We start from the raw sequence: 22,393 nt of genomic DNA on the forward strand, positions 1-22,393 counted from the left end.
GATGTTTTGTCATCCGTGTCAGGGTCCCCTTGGGTGATTTGCTACAAGGGGCTCTGAAGGAGGCTTGATATGGCTCTCTCTCTTTTCCTCGACTCTTAAGAGAAAGGTTTTTCGACTGAGAGCCGCAAATCCTTGACGCTCCCACGAGGCTGCACGTACAAATGCATCCATCCATCCATTTTCTGAGCCGCTTCTCCTCACTCGGGTCGCGGGCGTGCTGGAGCCTATCCCAGCTGTCATCGGGCAGGAGGCGGGGTACACCCTGAACTGGTTGCCAGCCAATCGCAGGGCACATAGAAACAAACAACTATTCGGACTCACAGTCTTGCCTACAGGTAATTTAGAGTCTCCAATTAATGCATGTTTTGGGATGTGGGAGGAGACTGGAGTGCCCGGGGAAAACCCACGCAGGCACGGGGAGAACATGCAAACTCCACACAGGCGGGGCCGGGGATTGATTCGGCCTTATTAGGATAATTGTTTTTCCGAGTTAATGGTTAACCTTAAGTAGATGCCTTGGCGCATGATAGGCTTTCTTGACCAAGTAGATTCGTCCAAATTATAGATAATAGGTTGTCTTTTTGGGCTGACGCTGGTTTGTTATTTCTTGCCTGGTGTCAGTTGCTGCTTCTATGTCTTGTATTGAGTTTGGGGATCTCATTAAAGGGGGGAATATGTAGTATATTTCAACAGTGCCAAAGTCAGAGTTCCTTTGAGAGGGCCAAATGTTTGGGGATCTCTATTCAAACCAACCATCTTTTCTTTGTAGTTCTACATCAAAGAACTTCCTTCAACCATTTGTACGTTTATTAGGGTTTTCCTTCTCCACCCAGACAGTAACAGGTCTTGGGTTCACAACAGGCGTCCCGGTCTGAAAAGAGGACTGTTTTGCATCTTATATGATAAGAGTACCGGGTGTGAGCTAAGCTTGACTGTGAGGCGCCAGCTGGCGGGTGTGGTTCCAAATATGGTCATGAGGAACGACCATCTTCCGGATGCACCCAGGGAGGGGCTAATTCCACACCCAGCGAATTAAACCTTGATAAACTGAGATCCAGGGGTTTTCGGGGGCTTTTTCGTTGTCCTGGCTTCGTATGCAGCTGCTACGACACGAAGGCTTGTTCAATAAATTGAATTAGCCCAAACGCCAAGTGTCTCAAAGTCTTCATTCATTCCTGCCCAATGGAAGCCGGACTTCTCCCGGGTGACCTCCGACTTGGAACCACAGGCGAAAAATTCCACCTCAGTGGGTTAGTCAAAATGTATGATTTACAGTGCTCTGGATGATTAAATAGCTGTAAAATGGATGGTAGACAGTGTTACACCCGAACGATTCCATGAAGTAGTTCATGAACTCTTTGATATTGTTTGAGGACGTGAACTGAACTCATAGTTCATTTCTGCCTGATGTATGTTGAAAACACGCTCATTCTGACTTCTGTGACGGTTTTCTACGTAGATTACAGATGCACCGCAGATCGTACATTTTGATCTAGTTTATTTGCCGTAGTTGGCGATCAAAGATGGTCGACGTGGTGCACATGCGCACCGCAGATCGTGCAGGTGCCTGTTACAGGACGCTAGCTTGTTTAGTCGGGTGTTGGTCTTGGAATTCCCCACAAACTTCACAAATGGAGAAAACCTTTAGTGAGTGGAAGAAACGGTGTCTGAACAAAGTTGACCTGAGTAAAAAGGGTAATGTGGATGAAGATATTGTGCACTTAGTGCATTTGCTCAATAGCTACGAGGAGTATTTCACTACAAGTTCCTGCTCCGGACGAATTACAGTAATTGACACGGTGAGTGAAGGGTTATTTCGATTTGTTATATCACTGGATGCGGTTGCATTTGTTTAAGCTAATTTCATAATTTACTTTGCACTGCCAGAACATATTTGGAAAATGTAATGTGCGAAAATGTCGTAGCGAGAGAAAGTTAGCCGGACGTTTGATATTCGGTTGACATTCGAAAGAGACCATCTCGAAGTTACACGACAAAGGCGAAGTGAACTCACTAAAAATCAATAAAAACACCTTATCTCATTGTGATTGCTGTAGAAGTTGGCAGTTGGAGGCCACTACTTAGTACAGGTCAAACTTTGCTGATATCTTGGATGACAAAAAAACTGGATCCAATTAATTTAAAAAAATAGAAACCAAAAATCGATCAAAACACTTTTAGGGTTCAGTGTCTTGCCCAAGGAAACTTCGACAAGCGGACAGTCGTAGCAGGGATTCGAACCTGTTCTACCTACTGAGCCAAAGCCACCCCAACATAATCCCATTGGTATCGCAAGACAAGTCCAGATCTGTGTGACAGACCACCAAGGACTCCGAAAAGAGGTTTGATGAAGATCTGATATTGTATTTCAAAATAAAAATCTCTTAAAACTGCAGATGTTGCTTTCATTACCCCTGACTGAAAAAATCTGTTAAATCTTTTTAATGAGATATCACAACACCGGTCCAGTTCTGGGGGACACTACACCTCCCCAGGTCTGCAACAAGAGATCCCATCAAAATCTGATGTGGCATTTAAAAATGAAAGACTCTTGAAATTGGTATATTTCACTGTCATGATCATGGATTTCAAAAATTCATTTAAAGAAATCTGTTAGTTATCACAACACCAGTCCAGTTCTGGGGGACACTACACCACCCCAGGTCTCCAACAAAAGAGGTCCCATAAAAATCTGATGTGGCATTTCAAAATAAAATACTCTTGAATTTGGTATATTTCACTGTCATGATCACGAATTTCAGAAATTCTTTAAAAAAAAATCTCCTAGTTATCACAACACCAGACCAGTTCTGGGGGACACTACACCACCCCAGGTCTCCAACAAGAGGTCCCATCAAAATCTGATGTGGCATTTCAAAATAAAAGTCCACTGAAATTGGTGTATTTCACTGCCATGATCACGGATTTCAAAAATTATTTAAAAAAAATCTCTGAGTTATCACAACACCAGACCAGTTCTGGGGGACACAACACCACCCCAGGTCTCCAACAAAAGAGGTCCCATCAAAATCTGATGTGGCATTTCAAAATAAAAGACTCTTGAAATTGGTATATTTCACTGTCATGATCACGGATTTCAAAAATTCTTAAAAAAAATCTAATCTGGCTCCTCAATGCGGAGGAGCATCAGCTCTACTTTGAGCTCTTCCCGGATGACCGAGCTTCTCACACTATCTCTAAGGGAGAGCCAGAATACCCTGCGGAGGAAACAAATTTCGGCCGCTTGCATCCCGGATCTCATTCTTTCGGTCACGACCCACAGCTCGTGACCATAGTTGAGGGTAGGAACGTAGATCGACCGGTAAATCGAGAGCTTCGCCTTTCGGCTTAGATCCTTCTTTACCACAACGGACCGATACAAAGTGCAAATCACTGCAGACGCTGCACCGATCCGCCTGTTGATTTCCCGTTCCATTCTTCCCTCACTCTTGAACAAGACCCCAAGGTACTTGAACTCCTCCCCTTGGGGCAGGATCTCATCCCCGACCTGGAGAGGGCACGCCACCCTTTTCCGACTGAGGACCATGGTCTCAGATTTGGAGGTGCTGATTATCATCCCAGCCGCTTCACACTCAGCTTCGAACTGCTCCAGTGAGAGTTGGAGGTCACGGCTTGATGAAGCCAACAGAACCACATGATCTGCAAAAAGCAGAGATGCATTGAGGCCACCAAACCGGACCCCCTCTACGACTCGGCTGCGCCTAGAAATTCTGTCCATAAAAGTTATGAACAGAATCGGTGACAAAGGGCAGCCTTGGCGGAGGTCAAACCTCACCGGAAACGAGTCCGACTTACTGCCGGATATGCGGAGCAAACTCTGACTTCGATCGTACAGGGACCGAACAGCCCGTATCAGGGGGTTCGGTACCCCATACTCCCGAAGCACCCCCCACAGTACCCCCCGAGGGACACGGTCGAACGCCTTCTCCAAGTCCACAAAACACATGTAGACTGGTTGGGCAATCTCCCATGCACACTCGAGGACCCTGCCAAGGGTGTAGAGCTGGTCCACTGTTCCACGGCCAGGACGAAAACCACACTGCTCCTCCTGAATCTGGGATTCAACTTCACGATGAACCCTCTTCTCCAGCACCCCCGAATAGACCTTCCCAGGGAGGCTGAGGAGTGTGATCCCCCTGTAGTTGGAACACACCCTCCGGTCCCCTTTCTTAAAAAGGGGGACCACCACCCCAGTCTGCCAATCCAGAGGCACTGTCCCCGATGTCCACGCGATGTTGCAGAGGCGTGTCAACCAGGACAGTCCTACAACATCCAGAGCCTTGAGGAACTCCGGGTGAATCTCATCCAGCCCCGGGGCCTTGCCACTGAGGAGCTTTTTAACCACCTCGGTGACCTCAACCCCAGAGATAGGAGAGCCCGCCTCAGAGAACCCAGACTCTGCTCCCTCATGGGAAGGCGTGTCGGTAGAATTGAGGAGGTCTTCGAAGTATTCTCCCCACCGGCTCACAACATCCCGAGTCGAGGTCAGCAGAGCCCCATCCCCACTATACACAGTGTTGGTGGTGCACTGCTTCCCCCTCTTGAGGCGCCGGATGGTGGACCAGAATTTCCTTGAAGCCGTCCGGAAGTCTTTCTCCATGGCCTCACCGAACTCCTCCCATGCCTGAGTTTCTGCTTCAGAGACCACCAAAGCTGCATTCCGCTTGGCCAGCCGGTACCCATCAGCTGCCTCAGGAGTCCCACAGGCCAAAAAGGCCCGACAGGACTCCTTCTTCAGCTTGACTGCATCCCTTGGGGATTGCCGCCACGACAGGCACCAACCACCTTACGGCCACAGCTCCGGTCGGCCGCCTCAGCAATGGAGGCGCGGAACATGGTCCACTCGGACCCCGCCTCCCTCGGAACATGAGCAAAGTTCTGTCGGAGGGGGGAGTTAAAACTCCTTCTGACAGGGGATTCCACCAGACGTTCCCAGCAGACCCTCACAATACGTTTGGGCTTGCCACGTCGGACTGGCACCTTTCCCCACCATCGGAGCCAACTCACCACCAGGTGGTGATCAGTTGACAGCTCCGCCCCTCTCTATACCCGAGTGTCCAAGACATGCGGCCGCAAGTCCGATGACACGACCACAAAGTCGATCATCGAACTGCGACCTAGGGTGTCCTGGTGCCAAGTGCACGTGTGGACACCCTTATGCTTGAACATGGTGTTCGTTATGGACAATCCGTGACGAACACAGAAGTCCAATAACAGAACACCGCTCGGGTTCTGATCGGGGGGAGGGGGGGGCCGTTCCTCCCAATCACGCCCTTCCAGGTCTCACTGTCATTGCTCACTCTAGCATTGAAGTCCCCCAGCAGAACAATGGAGTCCCCAGCGGGAGTGCTCTCCAGCAACCCCTCCAAGGACTCCAAAAAGGGTGGGTACTCTGAACTGCTGTTTGGTGCATAGGCACAAACAACAGTCAGGACCCATCCTCCCACCCGAAGGCGAAGGAAGGCTCCCCTCTCGTCCACCGGGGTGAACCCCAACGTACAGGCGCCAAGCCGGGGAGGAATAAGTATACCCACACCTGCTCGGCGCCTCTCACCGTGGGCAACTCCAGAGTGGAAGAGTGTCCAACCCCTCTCGAGAGGACTGGTACCAGAGCCCAAGCTGTGCGTGGAGGCGAATCAGACTATATCTAGTCGGAACTTCTCGAGCTCACACACCAGCTCGGGCTCCTTCCCTGCCAGAGAGGTGACATTCCACATCCCGAGAGCCAGCTTCTGTTGCCGGGGATCGGATCGCCAAGGTCCCCGCCTTCGGCCACCGCCCAGCTTGCACTGCACCCGACCCCTATGGCCCCTCCCAGAGGTGGTGAGCCCATGGGAAGGGGGACCCACGTTACTCTTTCGGGCTGTGCCCGGCCGGGCCCCATGGGTGCAGGCCCGGCCACCAGGCGCTCGCCATCAAGCTCCACCTCGAGGCCTGGCTCCAGAGGGGGGCCCGGTGACCCGCGTCCGGGCAAGGGAAACCTGAATCCATTAATTGTACTCGTCATAGTGGTTTTTGGAGCCGTGCTTTGTCTGGTCCCTCACCTAGGACCTGTTTGCCATGGGTGACCCTGCCAGGGGCATAAAGCCCAAGACAACTTACCTCCTAGGATCATTGGGACACACAAACCCCTCCACCACGATAAGGTAACGGCTCAAGGAGGGGGTTTGATCAAGATTAAAAAAAAAAATAGAAAACCGTCTTTCTTGTAACTATTTAATATACACTGTTTTCCTTCCAGTTACTGATGGTGTCGTGGTTCATTTGGCTGACTTCAATGCAGCCAGCGTGGGTTTGGTTCCCACTCAGTGATGGTCTCTACAGTGTATGTGCCCTGCGACTGACTGCCGACCAGCTCAGGGTATTTTCTGTCTTTTGCCCACACTTGGTAGGGGTAGGCTGACCCCGCGACTCAGCAGGATAAGTGCTGTTGAAATGGATGGATCCATGCATGTCTTCCTTCCAGTGTCAGACTGGCATGAGAAATTACTTCAGTGGTTAAAGCGTTAATGTTGATACCCAACATCATATTTAATGATAAAACAATCTGGGTTTTTTACAGATTGCAGATATATTACATCAAATGGTGATGGCAGTAATGTAGTAGCATCCTGTAATTGTCTCCTACATGTATGAAGGGTAAAAGGTGTTGCGATACGAACAGGATTATTTCTAATTATTTCTTAAAAGAAGATGTATTGACATAGATTTTTTTAAATGAATGTTTTAAATCAGGCGGCATGGTGTACGACTGGTTGGAGCGTCTGAGGAGCAGGGTTCAATCCCCGGCCCCGCCTGTGTGGAGTTTGCATGTTCTCACCCGTGCCTGGGTGTGCAAGGCGAGCCCCACCTGCACCCATGGGGCCTGGCCGGGCAGAGCCCCACCTGCACCCATGGGGCCTGCCCGGGCAGAGCCCAAAAGTGTAACGGGGGTCCCCCTTCCCATGGGCTCACCAACTGTGGGAGGAGCCATTGGGGTCGGGTGCAGTGTGAGCTGGGCAGTGGCCGAAGGCAGGGACCTTGGTGATCCCATCCCCGGCTCCAGAAACTGGCTCAAGGGACGTGGAATGTCACCATCTCTGGCAGGGAAAGAGCCCAAGCTGGTGTGCGAGGTCGAGAAGTTCTGACGAGATGTAGTCGGGCTCGCCTCCACACACGGCTTGAGCTCTGGTACCAGTCCTCTCGAGAGGGGTTGGACTCTCTTCCAGTCTGGAGTTACCAACACCGAGCAGGTGTGGGTATACTTATTGGCGCCTGGCTGGGCGCCTGGACGTTGGGGTTCACCTCTGCGGATGAGAGGGTAGCCTCACTCCGCCTTCGGGTGTTGTTTGTGCCTATGCACCAAACAGCAGTTCAGAGTACCCACCCTTTTTGGAGTCCTTGGAGGGGGTGCTGGAGAGTGCTCCTGCTGGGGACTCCTTCGTGGGCAATGACACTGAAACCTGGAAGGGCGTGATTGGGTGGAACGGCCCCCTCAATCAGAACCTGAGCGGTGTTCTGTTATTGGACTTCTGTGCTAATCACGGATTGTCCATCACGAACACCATGTTCAAGTACAAGGGTGCCCACAGGACACCCGAGGTCGCAGTTCGATGATTGACCTTGGGGACGTGTCATCGGACTTGCGGCCGCATGTCTTGGACACTCTGGTGAAGAGAGGGGCAGAGCTGTCAACTGATCACCACCTGGTGGTGATATTGGCTCCGATGGTGGGGGAAGATGCCGGTCCGACGTGGCAGGCCCAAACGTATTGTGAGCGTCTGCTGGGAACGTCTGGCAGAATCCCCTGCCAGAAGGAGTTTCAACTCCCACCTCCGACAAAATCGAGGCCGAGTGGACCATGTTCCGCGCCTCCATTGCTGAGGCGACCAATCGGAGCTGTGGCCGTAAGGTGGTCGTTGCCTGTCGTGACGGCCATCCCCGAACTCGTTGGTGGACACCAACGGTGAGGGATGCCGTCAAGCTGAAGGAGGAGTCCTATCGGGTCTTTTTGGCCTGTGGGACTCCTGAGGCAGCTGATGGGTACCGGCTGGCCAAGCGGAATGAAGCTTTGGTGGTCACTGAAGCAAAAATTCTGACATGGGAGGAGTTCGTTGAGGCCATGGAGAAAGACTTCCGGACGGCTTCGAGGAAATTCTGTTCCACCATCCGCCGTCTCAGGAGGGGGAAGCAGGACACCATCAACACTGTGTATAGTGTGGATGGGGCGCTGCTGACCTCAACTCGGGACATTGTGAGTCGGTGGGGAGAACACTTCGAAGACCTCCTCACACGCCTTCCCATGAGGAAGCAAAGTCTGGGTTCTCTGAGGCGGGCTCTCCTATCTCTGGGGTTGAGGTCACCGAGGTGGTGAAAAAGCTCATCGGTGGCAAGGCCCCAGGGGTGAATGATATTCGCCCGGAATTTCTAAAGGCTCTGGATGTTGTGGGGCTGTCCTGGTTGACACACCTCTGCAACATCGCGTGGACATCGGGGACAGTGCCTCTGGATTGGCAGACTGGGGTGGTGGTCCACCTTTTTAAGAAGGGGGACCAGAGGGTGTGTTCCAACTACAGGGGGATCACATTCCTCAGCCTCCCTAGTAAGGTCTATTCGGGGGTGCTGGAGAGGAGGGTTTATCGTGAAGTTGAATCCCTGATTCAGGAGGAGCAGTGTGGTTTTCGTCCAGGGTCCTCGAGGGTGCATGGGAGTTTGCCCAACCAGTCTACATGTGTTTTGTGGACTTGGAAAAGGCGTTCATCCGTGTACCTCGGGGAGTCCTTTGGGGCGTGCTTCGGGAGTATGGGGTACCCAACGCCCTTATACGGGCTTTTCGGCCCTTGTACGACCGGTGTCAGAGTTTGTTCCGCATTGGCGGCAGTAAGTCAGACTCGTTTCCGGTGAGGGTTGGACTCCACTAAGGCTGCGCTTTGTCACCGATTCTGTTAATAACTTTCATGGACAGTATTTCTCGGCGCAGCCGAGGCGTAGAGGCGGTCCGGTTTGGTGGCCTCAGTATTGCATCTCTGCTTTTTGCAGATGATGTGGTTCTTTTGGCTTCATCAAGCCGTGACCTCCAACTCTCACTGGAGCAGTTCGCAGCCGAGTGTGAAGCGGCTGGGATGATAATCAGCACCTCCAGATCTGAGACCATGGTCCTCAGTCGGAAAAGGGTGGCGTGCCCTCTCCACGTCGGGGTTGAGATCCTGCCCCAAGGGGAGGAGTTCAAGTACCTTGGGGTCTTGTTCAAGAGTGAGGGAAGAATGGAACGGGAAATCAACAGGCGGATCGGTGCAGCGTCTGCAGTGATCCGCACTTTGTATCGGTCCGTTGTGGTAAAGAAGGATCTAAGCCGAAAGGCGAAGCTCTCGATTTACTGGTCGATCTACGTTCCTACCCTCAACTATGGTTACGAGCTGTGGGTCGTGACCGAAAGAATGAGATCCTTGATGCAAGCGGCCGAAATTAGTTTCCTCCGCAGGGTATTCTGGTTCTCCCTTAGAGATAGTGTGAGAAGCTCTGTCATCCGGGAAGAGCTCAAAGTAGAGCTGATGCTCCTCCGCATTGAGAGGAGCCAGATGAGGTGGCTGGGGCATCTGATTCGGATGCCTCGCGGACATCTCCCTGGTGAGGTGTTCTGGGAACGTCCCACCGGAAGGAGACCCCGGGGACGTCCCAGGACACGGTGGAGAGACTACGTCTCTCGGCTGGCCTGGGAACGCATCGGGATCCCCCGGGAAGAGCTGGATTAAGTTGTTGGGGAGAGGGAAGTCTGGGCGTCCCTCCTAAAGCTACTGCCCCCGTGACCCGACCTCGGATAAGTGGTAGAAAATGGATGGATGTGCATCAGATTTTGATTGGACCTCTTTTGTTGGAGACCTGGGGTGTTGTAGTGTCCCCCAGAACTGGTCTGGTGTTGTGATAACTAGGAGATTTTTTTTATGAATTTTTGAAATCCGTTAACATGACAGTGAAATATACCAATTTCAGTGGACTTTTATTTTGAAATGGCATATCAGATTTTGGTGGGACCTCTTTTGTTGGAGACCTGGGGGGGTGTTGTGTCCCCCAGAACTGGTCTGGTGTTGTGATAACTAGATTTTTTTAAATGAATTTTTGAAATCCGTGAACATGACAGTGAAATTTACCAATTTCAGGGGACCTTTATTTTGAAATGCCACATCAGATTTTGATGGGACCTCTTTTGTTGGAGACCTGGGGTGTTATAGTGTCCCCCAGAACTGGTCTGGTGTTGTGATAACTAGGATATTTTTTTTAAATAATTTTTGAAATCCGTGATCATGACAGTGAAATATACCAAATTCAAGAGTCTTTTATTTTGAAATGCCACATCAGATTTTGATGGGACCTGTTTTGTTGGAGACCTGGGGTGGTGTAGTGTCCCCCAGAACTGGTCTGGTGTTGTGATAACTAGGAGATTTTTTTAAAATAATTTTTGAAATCCGTGATCATGACAGTGAAATACAACAATTTCAGTGGCCTTTTATTTTGAAATGCCACATCAGATTTTGATGGGACCTCTTTTGTTGCAGACCTGGGGTGGTGTAGTGTCCCCCAGAACTTGTCTGGTGTTGTGATAACTAGGATATTTGTTTTAAATAATTTTTTAAATCCGTGATCATGACAGTGAAATACACCAATTTCAGTTAACTTATTTTGAAATACCACATCAGATTTTGATGGGACCTCTTTTGTTGGAGACCTGGGGTGGTGTAGTGTCCCCCAGAACTGGGCTGGTGTTGTGATAACTAAGAGATTTTTTTTAATGAATTTTTGAAATCCGTGATCATGACAGTGAAATATACCAATTTCAGTGGACTTTTATTTTGAAATGCCACATCAGGTTTTGATGGGACCTCTTTTTTTGGAGACCTGGGGTGGTGTAGTGTCCCCCAGAACTGGACCGGTGTTGCGATATCTCATTAAAAAGATTTAACAGATTTTTTTCAGTCAGGGGTAATGAAAGCAACATATGCAGTTTTACAATATCAGATCTTCATCAAACCTCTTTTTGTGGAGTCCTTGGTGGTCTGTCACACAGATCTGGACTTGTCTTGCGATACCAATGGGATTATTTTGGGGTGGCTTTGGCTTTGTAGGTAGAACAGGTTTGAATGCCTGGTCCGACAGTCCGCATGTCGAAATGTCCTTGGGCAAGACACTGAACACTAATTTGCTCCCAGTGTGCCTGGCAGTGGCTCGCATAGCAGCAGTCGCCCATTGGTTTATGAATGTGTGTGTGAATGTGAGGTTTTGTAAAGCGCTTTGGGCACTGTGATGATGTAGATAAAGCGCTATATAAGTGGAGCCCATTACCATTTATTTGTCCTAAGATATCAAATAAAGTAAATTTTTTTATTTTATTTATGTATGTATGTAATGTATTTCAAGATTCAAATTAACTTTGCTGGTTGCATTCCTAAACCGAAGAGCACTGACGTCCGTATTATTGGGAAGCTTTTATTTTGAAGGTGGCTTCGCCTGCGAGTAATGCCTCGTATGAACAAAATTAGGGGCGGCTGGCTTGACTGCTACTTTTCGAGTGGAGGCTGGCTTGACCGTAGTCCGAGCAATGACCTGCGAGACTGCGGTCAAGCCAGCCTCCACTCGCTTAAGGAATATAACCTGCATTAAAACATTTAGTTTATTTGATGTCTTTTGGAAAAATAAATGGTAAGTGGACTGCATTTATATAGCGCTTTATCTACACCAGCACAGTGCCCAAAGCGCTTTACAAAGCCACACATTCACACACACATTCATAAACCAATGTGCGACTGCTGCCATGCAAGGCACTGCCAGGCCCATTGGGAGCAAATTAGGGTTCAGTGTCTTGTCCAATGACACTTCAAATGCGACTTCGACAGTCGTAGCAAGGATTCGAACCTGTTCTACCTACTGAGCCAAAGCCACCATAAAATATTCCCATTGGTATCGCAAGACAAGTCCAGATCTGTATGACAGACCACCAAGGACTCCACGAAAAGAGGTTTGATGAAGATCTGATATTGTATTTCAAAATAAAAGTCTCTGAAAACTGCATATTTTGCATATTACCCCTGACTGAAAAGATCTGTAATTTTTTTTTTTTTTTTTAATGAGATATCGCAACACCGGTCCAGTTCTGGAGGACACTACACCACCCCAGGTTTCCAACAAAAGAGGTCCCACCCAAATCTGATGTGGCATATCAAAAATAAAAGTCCCCTGAAATTGGTATATTTCACTGTCACTACCACTTATTTAAAATATTCATTAAAAACAATCTATGAGGTATCGCAACACCAGTCCAGTTCTGGGGGACAATACACCACCCCAGGTCTCCAACAAAAGAGGTCCCATCCAAATCTGATGTGGCATTTAAAAAAAAAAAAAAAAAAAAAAAAAAAAAAAGTCCCCTGAAATTGGTATATTTCATTGTCATTACCGCGGATTTCAAAAATTCATTTAAAAAATCTATGAGATATCGCAACACCAGTCCAGTTCTGGGGAACACTACACCTCCCCAGGTTTCCAACAAGAGGTCCCATCCAAATCTGATGTGGCTTTTCAAAATAAAAGTCCCCTGAAATTGGTATAGTTCACCGTCATTACCACGTATTTCAAAAATTCCTTAAAAATATTCTATGCGATATCGCAACACCAGTCCAGTTCTGGGGAACACTACACCTCCCCAGGTTTCCAACACTAACACTAACATAGGGCAGCCGTGGCCCTATGGTTAAGATCTTCGCCTGCCACCGTGGCGGACCTAGGTTCAAGACCCCGACTGGACCATCCGCCAACATCCCCCGGACTCACGACTGTGGTGTCCTTGAGCAAGATACTGATACCCCGAAATGCTCCCCGGGCGCTTCAGCTGCCCCCTGCTCCACTGTGTTCCACTAACATGTATGTGTTCACTGTGATGGGTAAAATGCAGAGAACAAATTTCGTGTGCATGCATGCATGTTCATGACATTCAAGGTGATTATTCTTCTTCTTCTTTATTCCTCTCTCGCTCCCACAGCTCTGCACATTACCCTTGTTCTTAAAAATGGGCACCAGAACACTTTTCCTCCATTCCTCGGGCATCTTCTCACGTGCTAGAATTCTATTGAACAAGCTGGTCAAAAACTCCACACCCACCTCTCCTAGATGCTTCCATACCTCCACAGGAATGTCATCAGGACCAACTGCCTTTCCATTTTTCATCCTCTTTAATGCCTTTCTAACTTCCCCCTTACTAATCATTGCCACTTCCTGGTCCACCACACTTGCCTCTTGTACTCTCCCTTCCCTCTCATTTTCCTCATTCATCAACTCCTCGAAGTATTCTTTCCATATAGCTAGCACACTGCTGGCACCAGTCAACATATTTCCATCTCTATCCTTAATCACCCTAACCTGCGGCACATCCTTCCCATCTCTATCCCGCTGTCTGGCCAGCCTGTATAGATCCTTTTCTCCTTCTTAAGTGTCCAACCTGCCATACATGTCATCATATCCCTCTTGTTTGGCCTTTGCCACCTCTACCTTTTGCCCTGTGATGTATTCCTTTCGCCTCTCCTCGGTCCTCTCAGTGTCCCTACCTTTTTTACTTGTATCATTTCCTGTACTCCTTCTCTCCTTTCCTCCAAGAAGATACACCAAGTACTCTCCTGCCTGCCTCTCTGATCACCTTGGCTGCAGTGGTCCAGTCTTCTGGAAGCTCCTCCTGTCCACCGAGAGCCTGTCTCACCGCTTCCCGAAAAGCTGCACAACAACACTCGTCCTGTCTCAGCTTCCACCACATGGTTCTCTGCTCTGAATTTGTCTTCCTAATCTTCCTCCCCACCACCAGAGTCATCGTACACACCACCATCCTATGCTGTCTAGCCCCACTCTCCCCTACCACTACCTTACAGTCGGTAACCTCCTTCAGATTACATCATCTTCACAAAATGTAATCCACTTGCGTGCTTCTACCTCCGCTCTTGTAGGTCGCCCTATGTTGCCTCTTCTTGAAAAAAGTGTTCACTACAGCCATTTGCATCCTTGTTGCAAAGTCTACCACCATCTGTCCCTCCAAGTTCCTTTCCTGGATCCCGTACTTAACCATCACTTCTTCATCACCCCTATTTCCTTCACCAACATGTCCATTACAATCTGCACCAATTACGACTCTCCCTCTGTCTGGGATGCTCAGAACTACTTCGTCTAGCTCCTTTCTCTTTCACAATATCAGTATCAATATCAATTTCTCTTTCACCTCTAGGTCACATCCTACCTGTGGGGCATAGCCACTAATCCCATTATACATAACACCCTCAATTTCAAGTTTCAGCCTCATTACTCGATCTGATACTCTTTTCACCTCCAAGACATTCTTAGCCAACTCTTCTTTTAAAATAACCCCAACTTTATTTTTCTTCCCATCTACACCATGGTAAAATAATTTAAACCCTGCCCCTAAACTTCTAGCCTTACTGCCTTTCCACCTGGTCTCCTGGAAACACAATATATCAACCTTTCTCCTAATCATCATGTCAACCAAATCCCGAGATTTTCCTGTCATAGTCCCAACATTCAAAGTCCCCAAATTCAGTTCAAGGTTCTGTGCTTTCCTCTTCTCTTTCTGCCAAAGAACCCGCTTTCCACCTCTTCTTCGACTTCGACCCACAGTAGCTGAATTTCCAACAGCGCCCTGCAGGTTGACTGCGGACGTTGTTAACCCGGGCCACGACCGATCCGGTATGGAATTCTTTGGATGAACGCTCATATTTGTTTGGCAAAGTTTTGAGCCGGATGCCCTTCCTGACGCAACCCTCTGCATTTATCCGGGCTTGGGACCGGCCTACAGTTTGCACTGGCTTGTGCTCCCCATAGGGCTGCATTTATGACAGTGAAATATACCAATTTCAGGGGACTTTTATTTAGAAATGCCACATCAGATATCGATGGGACCTCTTTTGTTGGAAACCTGGGGAGGTGTAGTGTCCCCCAGAACTGGCCTGATGTTGCGATATCTCAGACTATTTTTAATGAATATTTTAAATCAGAGGTAGTGACAGTGAAATATACCAATTTCAGGGGACTTTTATTTTGAAATGCCACATCAGATTTGGATAGGACCTCTTTTATTGGAGACCTGGGGTGGTGTATTGTCCCCCAGAACTGGACTGGTGTTGCGATATCTCAAAGAATATTTTAATAAATATTTTAAATCTGGGTTAATGACTGAAATATACCAATTTCAGGGGACTTTTATTTTGAAATGCCACATCAGATTTGGATGGGACCTCTTTTGTTGGAGACCTGGGGTTGTGTACTGTTCCCCAGAACTGGACTGGTGTTGCGATATCTCATAGATTTTTTCAGTCACGGGTAATTACGCAAAATATTAAGTTTTCAGAGACTTTTATTTTGAAATACAATATCAGATCTTCATCAAACCTCTTTTAATGGAGTCCTTGCTGGTCTGTCACACAGATGTGAACTTGTCTTGCGATACCAATTGGATTATTTTAGGGTGGCTTTGGCTCAGTAGGTAGAACAGGTTTGAATCCCTGCTACTACGTTCCGGATGTCGAAGTGTCCTTGGGCAAGACACTGACCCGCAATTTGCTCCCAGTGGCCCTGGCAGCACCTTGCATGGCAGCAGTCGCCCATTGGTTTATGAATGTGTGTGTGAATGTGAGGCTTTGTAAAGCGCTTTGGGCACTCTGCTGGTGTAGCTAAAGCGCTGTATAAGTGCAGTCCATTTACCATTTACTTTTCATAAGATAGTTAATAAACAAATTTTTTTAATGCATCTCAAGATTCAAATTAACTTTGTTGGTTGCATTTCTTAACCATAGAGCATTGACATCCTTATTATTGGGAAGCTTTTATTTTGATTTATTGTTATTATTTTGATCAGGTCAATCACCTTCTCACTGACTCAAATATTGACTTCCTCTGCGTATCTGAGACATGGCTCCATGAATCTTCGCCCTCAGCAATACTATCTGTACCTGCTTATAAAATGTTTAGAAAAGACAGACAGGGTTCTAAGGGAATCAGCAGCTCCCCCTCTCTCTATGCCATGCAGTTTGGTTTCAGATCCAAGCATTCCACTGAAATGGCTACATGCCTCTTCATTGAGAAAATAAAATCTTCTCTCGACAAGGGTGGAGTTGTAGGGGCGGTGTTCTTGGACTTCAGGAAAGCTTTCGATACAGTAAATCACTCTGTTCTTCTTACCAAGCTCTCAAAATGTAACTTCTCTCGCAAAGCTGTGAGCCGGATTGAATCATATCTGCATGATCGAACACAATCTGTATCAGTTAACAACTGCAGATCAGAGTCTCTTAGGCTAACCTGTGGAGTCCCTCAGGGATCAATATTCGTCCCCCTTTTATTTAGTCTTTATATCAACGATTTGCCCACTGTTTGTTCGGAAGCTGGTTTATAATAGATTTACAGCTTTCCTTTAAAGCCCATATTGACAAATTGTGTAAAAATATCAAATTAAACCTCGCAAATTTTCGTGCAATTCAAAATGAAATGTCAACTGAAGCCGCAAAAATGTACTTACATTCAATGATTCATAGTCACTTTAACTATTGCATAACCAGTGTGTTGCAGGCTGGTCAGAATGCAAAAAAAACATTGGATGTTTTGTACAAACAAGTAATTAAAGTGATGGATAAAAAACAAAGGCCCTATAATCACTGTGCAATTTTTTTAAAATAGTCTTTTAAACTGGGACAGTCTTTACATATTTGCAGATTTAAATTTGATTTATAAAGTACTGCATTATTTGGCTCCAGCTCCTCTGGCTGAGTTCATCAGCCAAAGAAACAGCTCTGAGCGTGTCACTCGAGGCTCTGTCAGAGGTGACTGTCTCATTCCTCTGCGCAGGAGCACTTTCAGTAAGTCAGCCTGGTCAGTGAGGAGGGCTGGTGAGTGGAACTCAGTACCTGAGGAGGTTAAACTGCTTACAACATACAAGGCCTTCACAAACAAACTGATAATGTGGCTAGTTAACACCTATAGCTGCCAACACTAAAACACACACTAAAAGTATGTTATGTTTTTTTTCGTTATGATCAAATGATTTGTGGTTTTATTCTCTCTTAATAGTATAGTAGGTATTTTATTATGTATCCTGTATTATATTGTCTTGTAGATGTATTTTACTGCTTTTTTTACATCATGGGGAGTGGACTACAGATGAAAACTAGCCTTCTGGCTAATTCTGGCTTTTTTAACCATGTGTACTTCATGTGTTTTATGAAATTGCATTGTCCCCTTTCAAATAAAATGATTAATAATAAATGACTTGGTTGGAAAATTTTGTGCAAGACCTTTGGAGGTCATTTGACTCAAATAAAAGTCAAAAGTAGTCCTAACAATTACGTGAATAAAAGTAACAACGTATTCAGTGAAATAACAACTCGAGTCCTGCGTAACCTCTTTGCTTTGCTAACTTCTGATTTTTTTTTTTTTTTTAATCTGAGCATGAACGTCAACTAAAATAAAATAACTCAATAGAATATGTGCAAGTTCAGATATTGCTGAACAATATCAACTTAGTCAAACATAATAAATACAATATTTGTAAAATAACAAACTACAGCTACAAGAAATTTGTTTCCACCTGTTAAGCAGAACACTGTACGCTCATCAAGCAGATTACAAAAAGAGGAACAAGGCTGCAGTGGATATAAAAAGTATACACACCCCTGTTTAAGTGCTAGGTTTTTATGAATTTTGACCAATATAAAGAATATCAAAACTTTATCCACCATTAATGTAACCTACAATTTGTAACTTTTGAAAAGGCTTTGCACCTGCAGCGGTGGTCTAAAACTATGGCCTGGGGGCCATCCCCCATTATTGTGTGACCTGCATTTTCTCAATGTAACCTTTGAGAAGGCTTTCGTTGCACTTGTCTAACAGCAGTGGTGTCCTACCTATGGCCTGGGGTCATTTGGGGGCCACCCCCCATTTTTGTATGGTCCCGCATTTTCACATTATAACTTGTTACACAGCTTTGCGCTTCTGACACCAGTGGTGTTCAACCTATGGCCTAGGGGCCATTTGCGTGTCACCCTCCATTTTTGTGTGGCCCACATTTACTCAATATGGGCCATAACTTTGCATATGTCCTAAAGCGTGGTGTCCAATTTACCGCCCCGGGGGCCATTTGCGGTCCTTCATCGTGCCAATACCCCAACCTGACCTCAAACTGTAAGTACCCCAACGGCGGGGCCGGGGTGCAAGGGCCCGATTATAGCTGCGTGCTTTTTTTTTTTTTTTTTTTTTTTTTTTTTTTATTTTTTTTTTTATAAACCCTTGTTGCAAATGAATGGACCTAAGTCTAAAAGCACAGTCTGGCAATATTTCAATCAGCCAACAACACCAGGGAAGGCTGTGTGCAAAACATGCAATGAAGTAGTCAGCATGGGAGCAACAATATTTCTGTTTTGTTTGGTTAAAGAAACATCCTTCAGGCATTGAAATGAAGTTAAGTGTTTTTTGTATTAAATTTTTTTATGCCAATTTTTACACTTTTAAATGAATATCGGCTCCAAATATCGGTTATCTTCCTTCTTCACTACTAATAATCTGTATCGGTCCTGAAAAACCCATATCGGTCGATCTCTCCCAAAAATCCTGATCGTGTAAAGCCTACAAATCAGCCACTTTCATAGTTTTGATTGCCAATTGAAAATGTTAAGAATTAATTACACACAGATTAGAGAGCCGTCTCGTTCCGCTGAGCTGAGCCAAATTATCTGGATCACTACAAATGACCCTATGGTTCCTAAAAATGGGACAACGGTTTAGCCTGCTCAAGCTAAATAAGTCTTCTATGTAACAGTCTGGTCTCTTTCCCCTTGTTTTGGTTATTAATCAATTTCAGGCTCCCGAAAGCTGTGTTGTGCAGAAGAAAAACCTTGTCTGGCTGTTTGTTTCACATACGAAATGCACATTTGATGACGTGGTGAGGATTTTTTTTTTCTGTCATTAACCTATTCATTAACTCAATGATGTGAACACTTGAATATTTGCAGGTCCTACCCTATTACTTTATGGTTTTGCTTTTCAGATGTCTGCTCTGGTCAGCGCTTGTGGAAATGCTGTGCTGAAGTTTGAGCCATTTGTGCTCCATGTTCAGTGTAGGACACTGGGGGATGCACAGTTAATGGTGAGAAAATTGGTTGTTGCAAAACGTTTTACCGTAATTTCTCGTGTATAATACGCACCCCCAGAGTTGACCTCAACATCCTGGAAAACCCTTCTACCAATGTATAATGCATTTTATAATGCATGATTTTGCTTCTACCCATATGATCAAAACATTAAGTATTATCTGTATTTTGTTAGTTTTTTCCAAATAATTATTCTGAAGTTAAGCACTTTATTGGAACACGCAATACTTTTTTATTTACTTGCTGTTATTTTGAAATTCACAGCCCTACTTTTATTTTGTAAATGAGAAAACACACATTTGTGCTCACGTTTGATTACCCAGGCAGAATTTGTAAATGTGTACAATTCTTTAAAGAAAACATGAAGGACCAGGTAAAACACATTTAATTTGATTTTAACGGGATTGAAATTAAACTGTCCAGCATCTCAGAAAAAAAACAAAACCAAACATAACCATAAAGAAATTAATGATGGTTGTTGTTCGGGCATCAGTTGTATTAAAAAAATTAAATAAAATTAAATAAAAAAATAAATACCAAATATATATTTCCCCCCCAAAATTTTGCCTGGGTAGCACAAATGTACATATATGCAGTCATATGTACCCCTGTCATATTGGAATGTGTCTTTCTTGGAGGTGAAAAGAGTATCAGATCGAGTGATGAGGATGAAACTTGAAATTGAGGGTCTTATGTGTAATGTGATTAGTGGCTATGCCCCACAGGTAGGATGTGACCTAGAGGTGAAAGAGAAATTCTGGAAGGAGCTAGACGAAGTAGTTCTGAGCATCCCAGACAGAGAGAGAGTCGTAATTGGTGCAGATTGTAATGGACATGTTGGTGAAGGTAATGGGGTGATGAAGAAGTGATGGGTAAGTACGGCATCTAGGAAAGGAACTTGGAAGGACAGATGGTGGTAGACTTTGCAACAAGGATGCAAATGGCTGTAGTGAACACTTTTTTCCAGAAGAGGCACGAACATAGGGTGACCTACAAGAGCGGAGGTAGAAGCACGCAGGTGGATTACATCTTGTGCAGACGATGTAATCTGAAGGAGGTTACCAACTGTAAGGTAGTGGTAGGGGAGAGTGTGGCTAGACAGCATAGGATGGTGGTGTGTAAGATGACTGGTGGTGGGGAGGAAGATTAGGAAGAAAAAGGCAGAGAAGAGAACCATGTGGTGGAAGCTGAGACAGGACGAGTGTTGTGTAGCTTTTCGGGAAGAGGTGAGACAGGCTCTCGGACGGGAGGAGCTCCCAGAAGACTGGACCACTGCAGCCAAGGTGATCAGAGAGGCAGGCAGGAGAGTACTTGGTGTATCTTCTGGAAGGAAGGTAGAGAAGGAGACTTGGTGGTGGAACCACACAGTACAGAAAATCATACAAGGAAAAAGGTTAGCTAAGAAGTGGGACACTGAGAGGACCGAGGAGAGGCGAAAGGAATACATTGAGATGCGACACAGGGCAAAGGTAGAGGTAGCAAAGCCCAAACAAGAGGCATATGATGACATGTATGGCAGGTTGGACTCTAAAGAAGGAGAAAAGGATCTATACAGGCTGGCCAGACAGAGGGATAGAGATGGGAAGGATGTGCAGCAGGTTAGGATAGATACTTAAGGATAGAGATGGAAATATGTTGACTGGTGCCAGCAGTGTGCTAGCTAGATGGAAAGAATACTTCGAGGAGTTGATGAATGAGGAAAATGAGAGAGAAGGGAGAGTAGAAGAGGCAAGTGTGGTGGACCAGGATGTGGCAATGATTAGTAAGGGGGAAGTTAGAAAGGCATTAAAGAGGATAAAAAATGGAAAGGCAGTTGGTCCTGATGACATTCCTGTGGAGGTATGGAAGCATCTAGGAGAGGTGGCTGTGGAGTTTTTGACCAGCTTGTTTAATAAAATTCTCGTGCGTGAGAAGATGCCTGAGGAATGGAGGAAAAGTGTACTGGTGCCCATTTTTAAGAACAAAGGTGATGTGCAGAGCTGTGGGAACTATAGAGGAATAAAGTTGATGAGCCACACAATGAAGTTATGGGAAAGAGTAGTGGAGGCTAGACTCAGGACAGAAGTGAGTATTTGCGAGCAACAGTATGGTTTCATGCCTAGAAAGAGTACCACAGATGCATTATTTGCCTTGAGGATGTTGATGGAAAAGTACAGAGAAGGTCAGAAGGAGCTACATTGTGTCTTTGTAGATCTAGAGAAAGCCTATGACAGAGTACCCAGAGAGGAACTGTGGTACTGCATGCGGAAGTCTGGAGTGGCAGAGAAGTATGTTAGAATAATACAGGACATGTAGTGGTGAGGTGTGCTGTAGGTGTGACAGACGAATTTAAGGTGGAGGTGGGACTGCATCAGGGATGAGCCCTGAGCCCCTTCCTGTTTGCAGTGGTGATGGATAGGCTGACAGATGAGGTTAGATTGGAATCCCCGTGAACCATGATGTTTGCAGATGACATTGTGATCTGCAGTGAAAGCAGGGAGCAGCTGGAGGAACAGTTAGAAAGATGGAGGCATGCACTGGAAAAAAGAGGAATGAAGATTAGCCGAAGTAAAACAGAATATATGTGCATGAATGAGAGGGGTGGTGGGGGAAGAGTGAGACTACAGGGAGAAGAGATAGCAAGGGTGGTGGACTTTAAAGACTTGGGGTCAACCGTCCAGAGCAATGGCGAGTGTGGTCAGGAAGTGAAGAAACGGGTCCAAGCAGGTTGGAACGCGTGGAGGAAGGTGTCAGGTGTGTTTATGTGACAGGAGAGTCTCTGCTAGGATGAAGGGCAAAGTTTATAAAACAGTGGTGAGCCCAGCCATGATGTACGGATTAGAGACAGTGGCACTGAAGAGACAACAGGAAGCAGAGTTGGAGGTGGCGGAAATGAAGATATTGAGGTTCGCTCTCAAGGTGACCAGGTTGGATAAAATAAGAAATGAGCTCATCCGAGGGACAGCCAAGGTTCGATGTTTTGGAGACAAAGTTAGAGAGAGCAGGACCACGATGGTTTGGACACGTCCAGAGGAGAAATAGTGAGTATATTGGTAGAAGGATGATGAAGATGGAGCTGCCAGGCAAGAGAGCTACAGGAAGACCAAAGAGAAGGTTGATTGATGTCGTGAGGGAAGACATGATGGCAGTTGGTGTTCGAGAGGAGGATGCAGGAGATAGGCTTACATGGAAAAGGATGACGCGCTGTGGCGACCCCTAACGGGACAAGCCGA

The 22,393-nt window shown here is 46.4% G+C and overlaps 1 protein-coding gene across 1 annotated transcript in view; it reads left to right on the forward strand.

The window, feature by feature from the left end:
- Positions 1-1,107: 1,107 nt before the first annotated feature.
- The window catches only part of LOC133489327 (tRNA wybutosine-synthesizing protein 3 homolog), a 22,844-nt gene continuing 1,558 nt past the window's right edge, over positions 1,108-22,393 (forward strand). The window contains exons 1-3 of the mRNA XM_061798310.1: positions 1,108-1,799; positions 18,893-18,973; positions 19,079-22,393. The exon at positions 19,079-22,393 is cut by the window's right edge and continues 1,558 nt beyond it. Coding sequence (XP_061654294.1) covers positions 1,524-1,799; positions 18,893-18,973; positions 19,079-19,228 — 507 coding nt within the window. The 5' untranslated portion in view covers positions 1,108-1,523 and the 3' untranslated portion in view covers positions 19,229-22,393. The remainder of the gene's footprint in view (positions 1,800-18,892; positions 18,974-19,078) is intronic.

Source organism: Phyllopteryx taeniolatus, chromosome 14 (genome assembly GCF_024500385.1).
Source record: "Phyllopteryx taeniolatus isolate TA_2022b chromosome 14, UOR_Ptae_1.2, whole genome shotgun sequence".
NCBI lineage: Eukaryota > Metazoa > Chordata > Actinopteri > Syngnathiformes > Syngnathidae > Phyllopteryx > Phyllopteryx taeniolatus.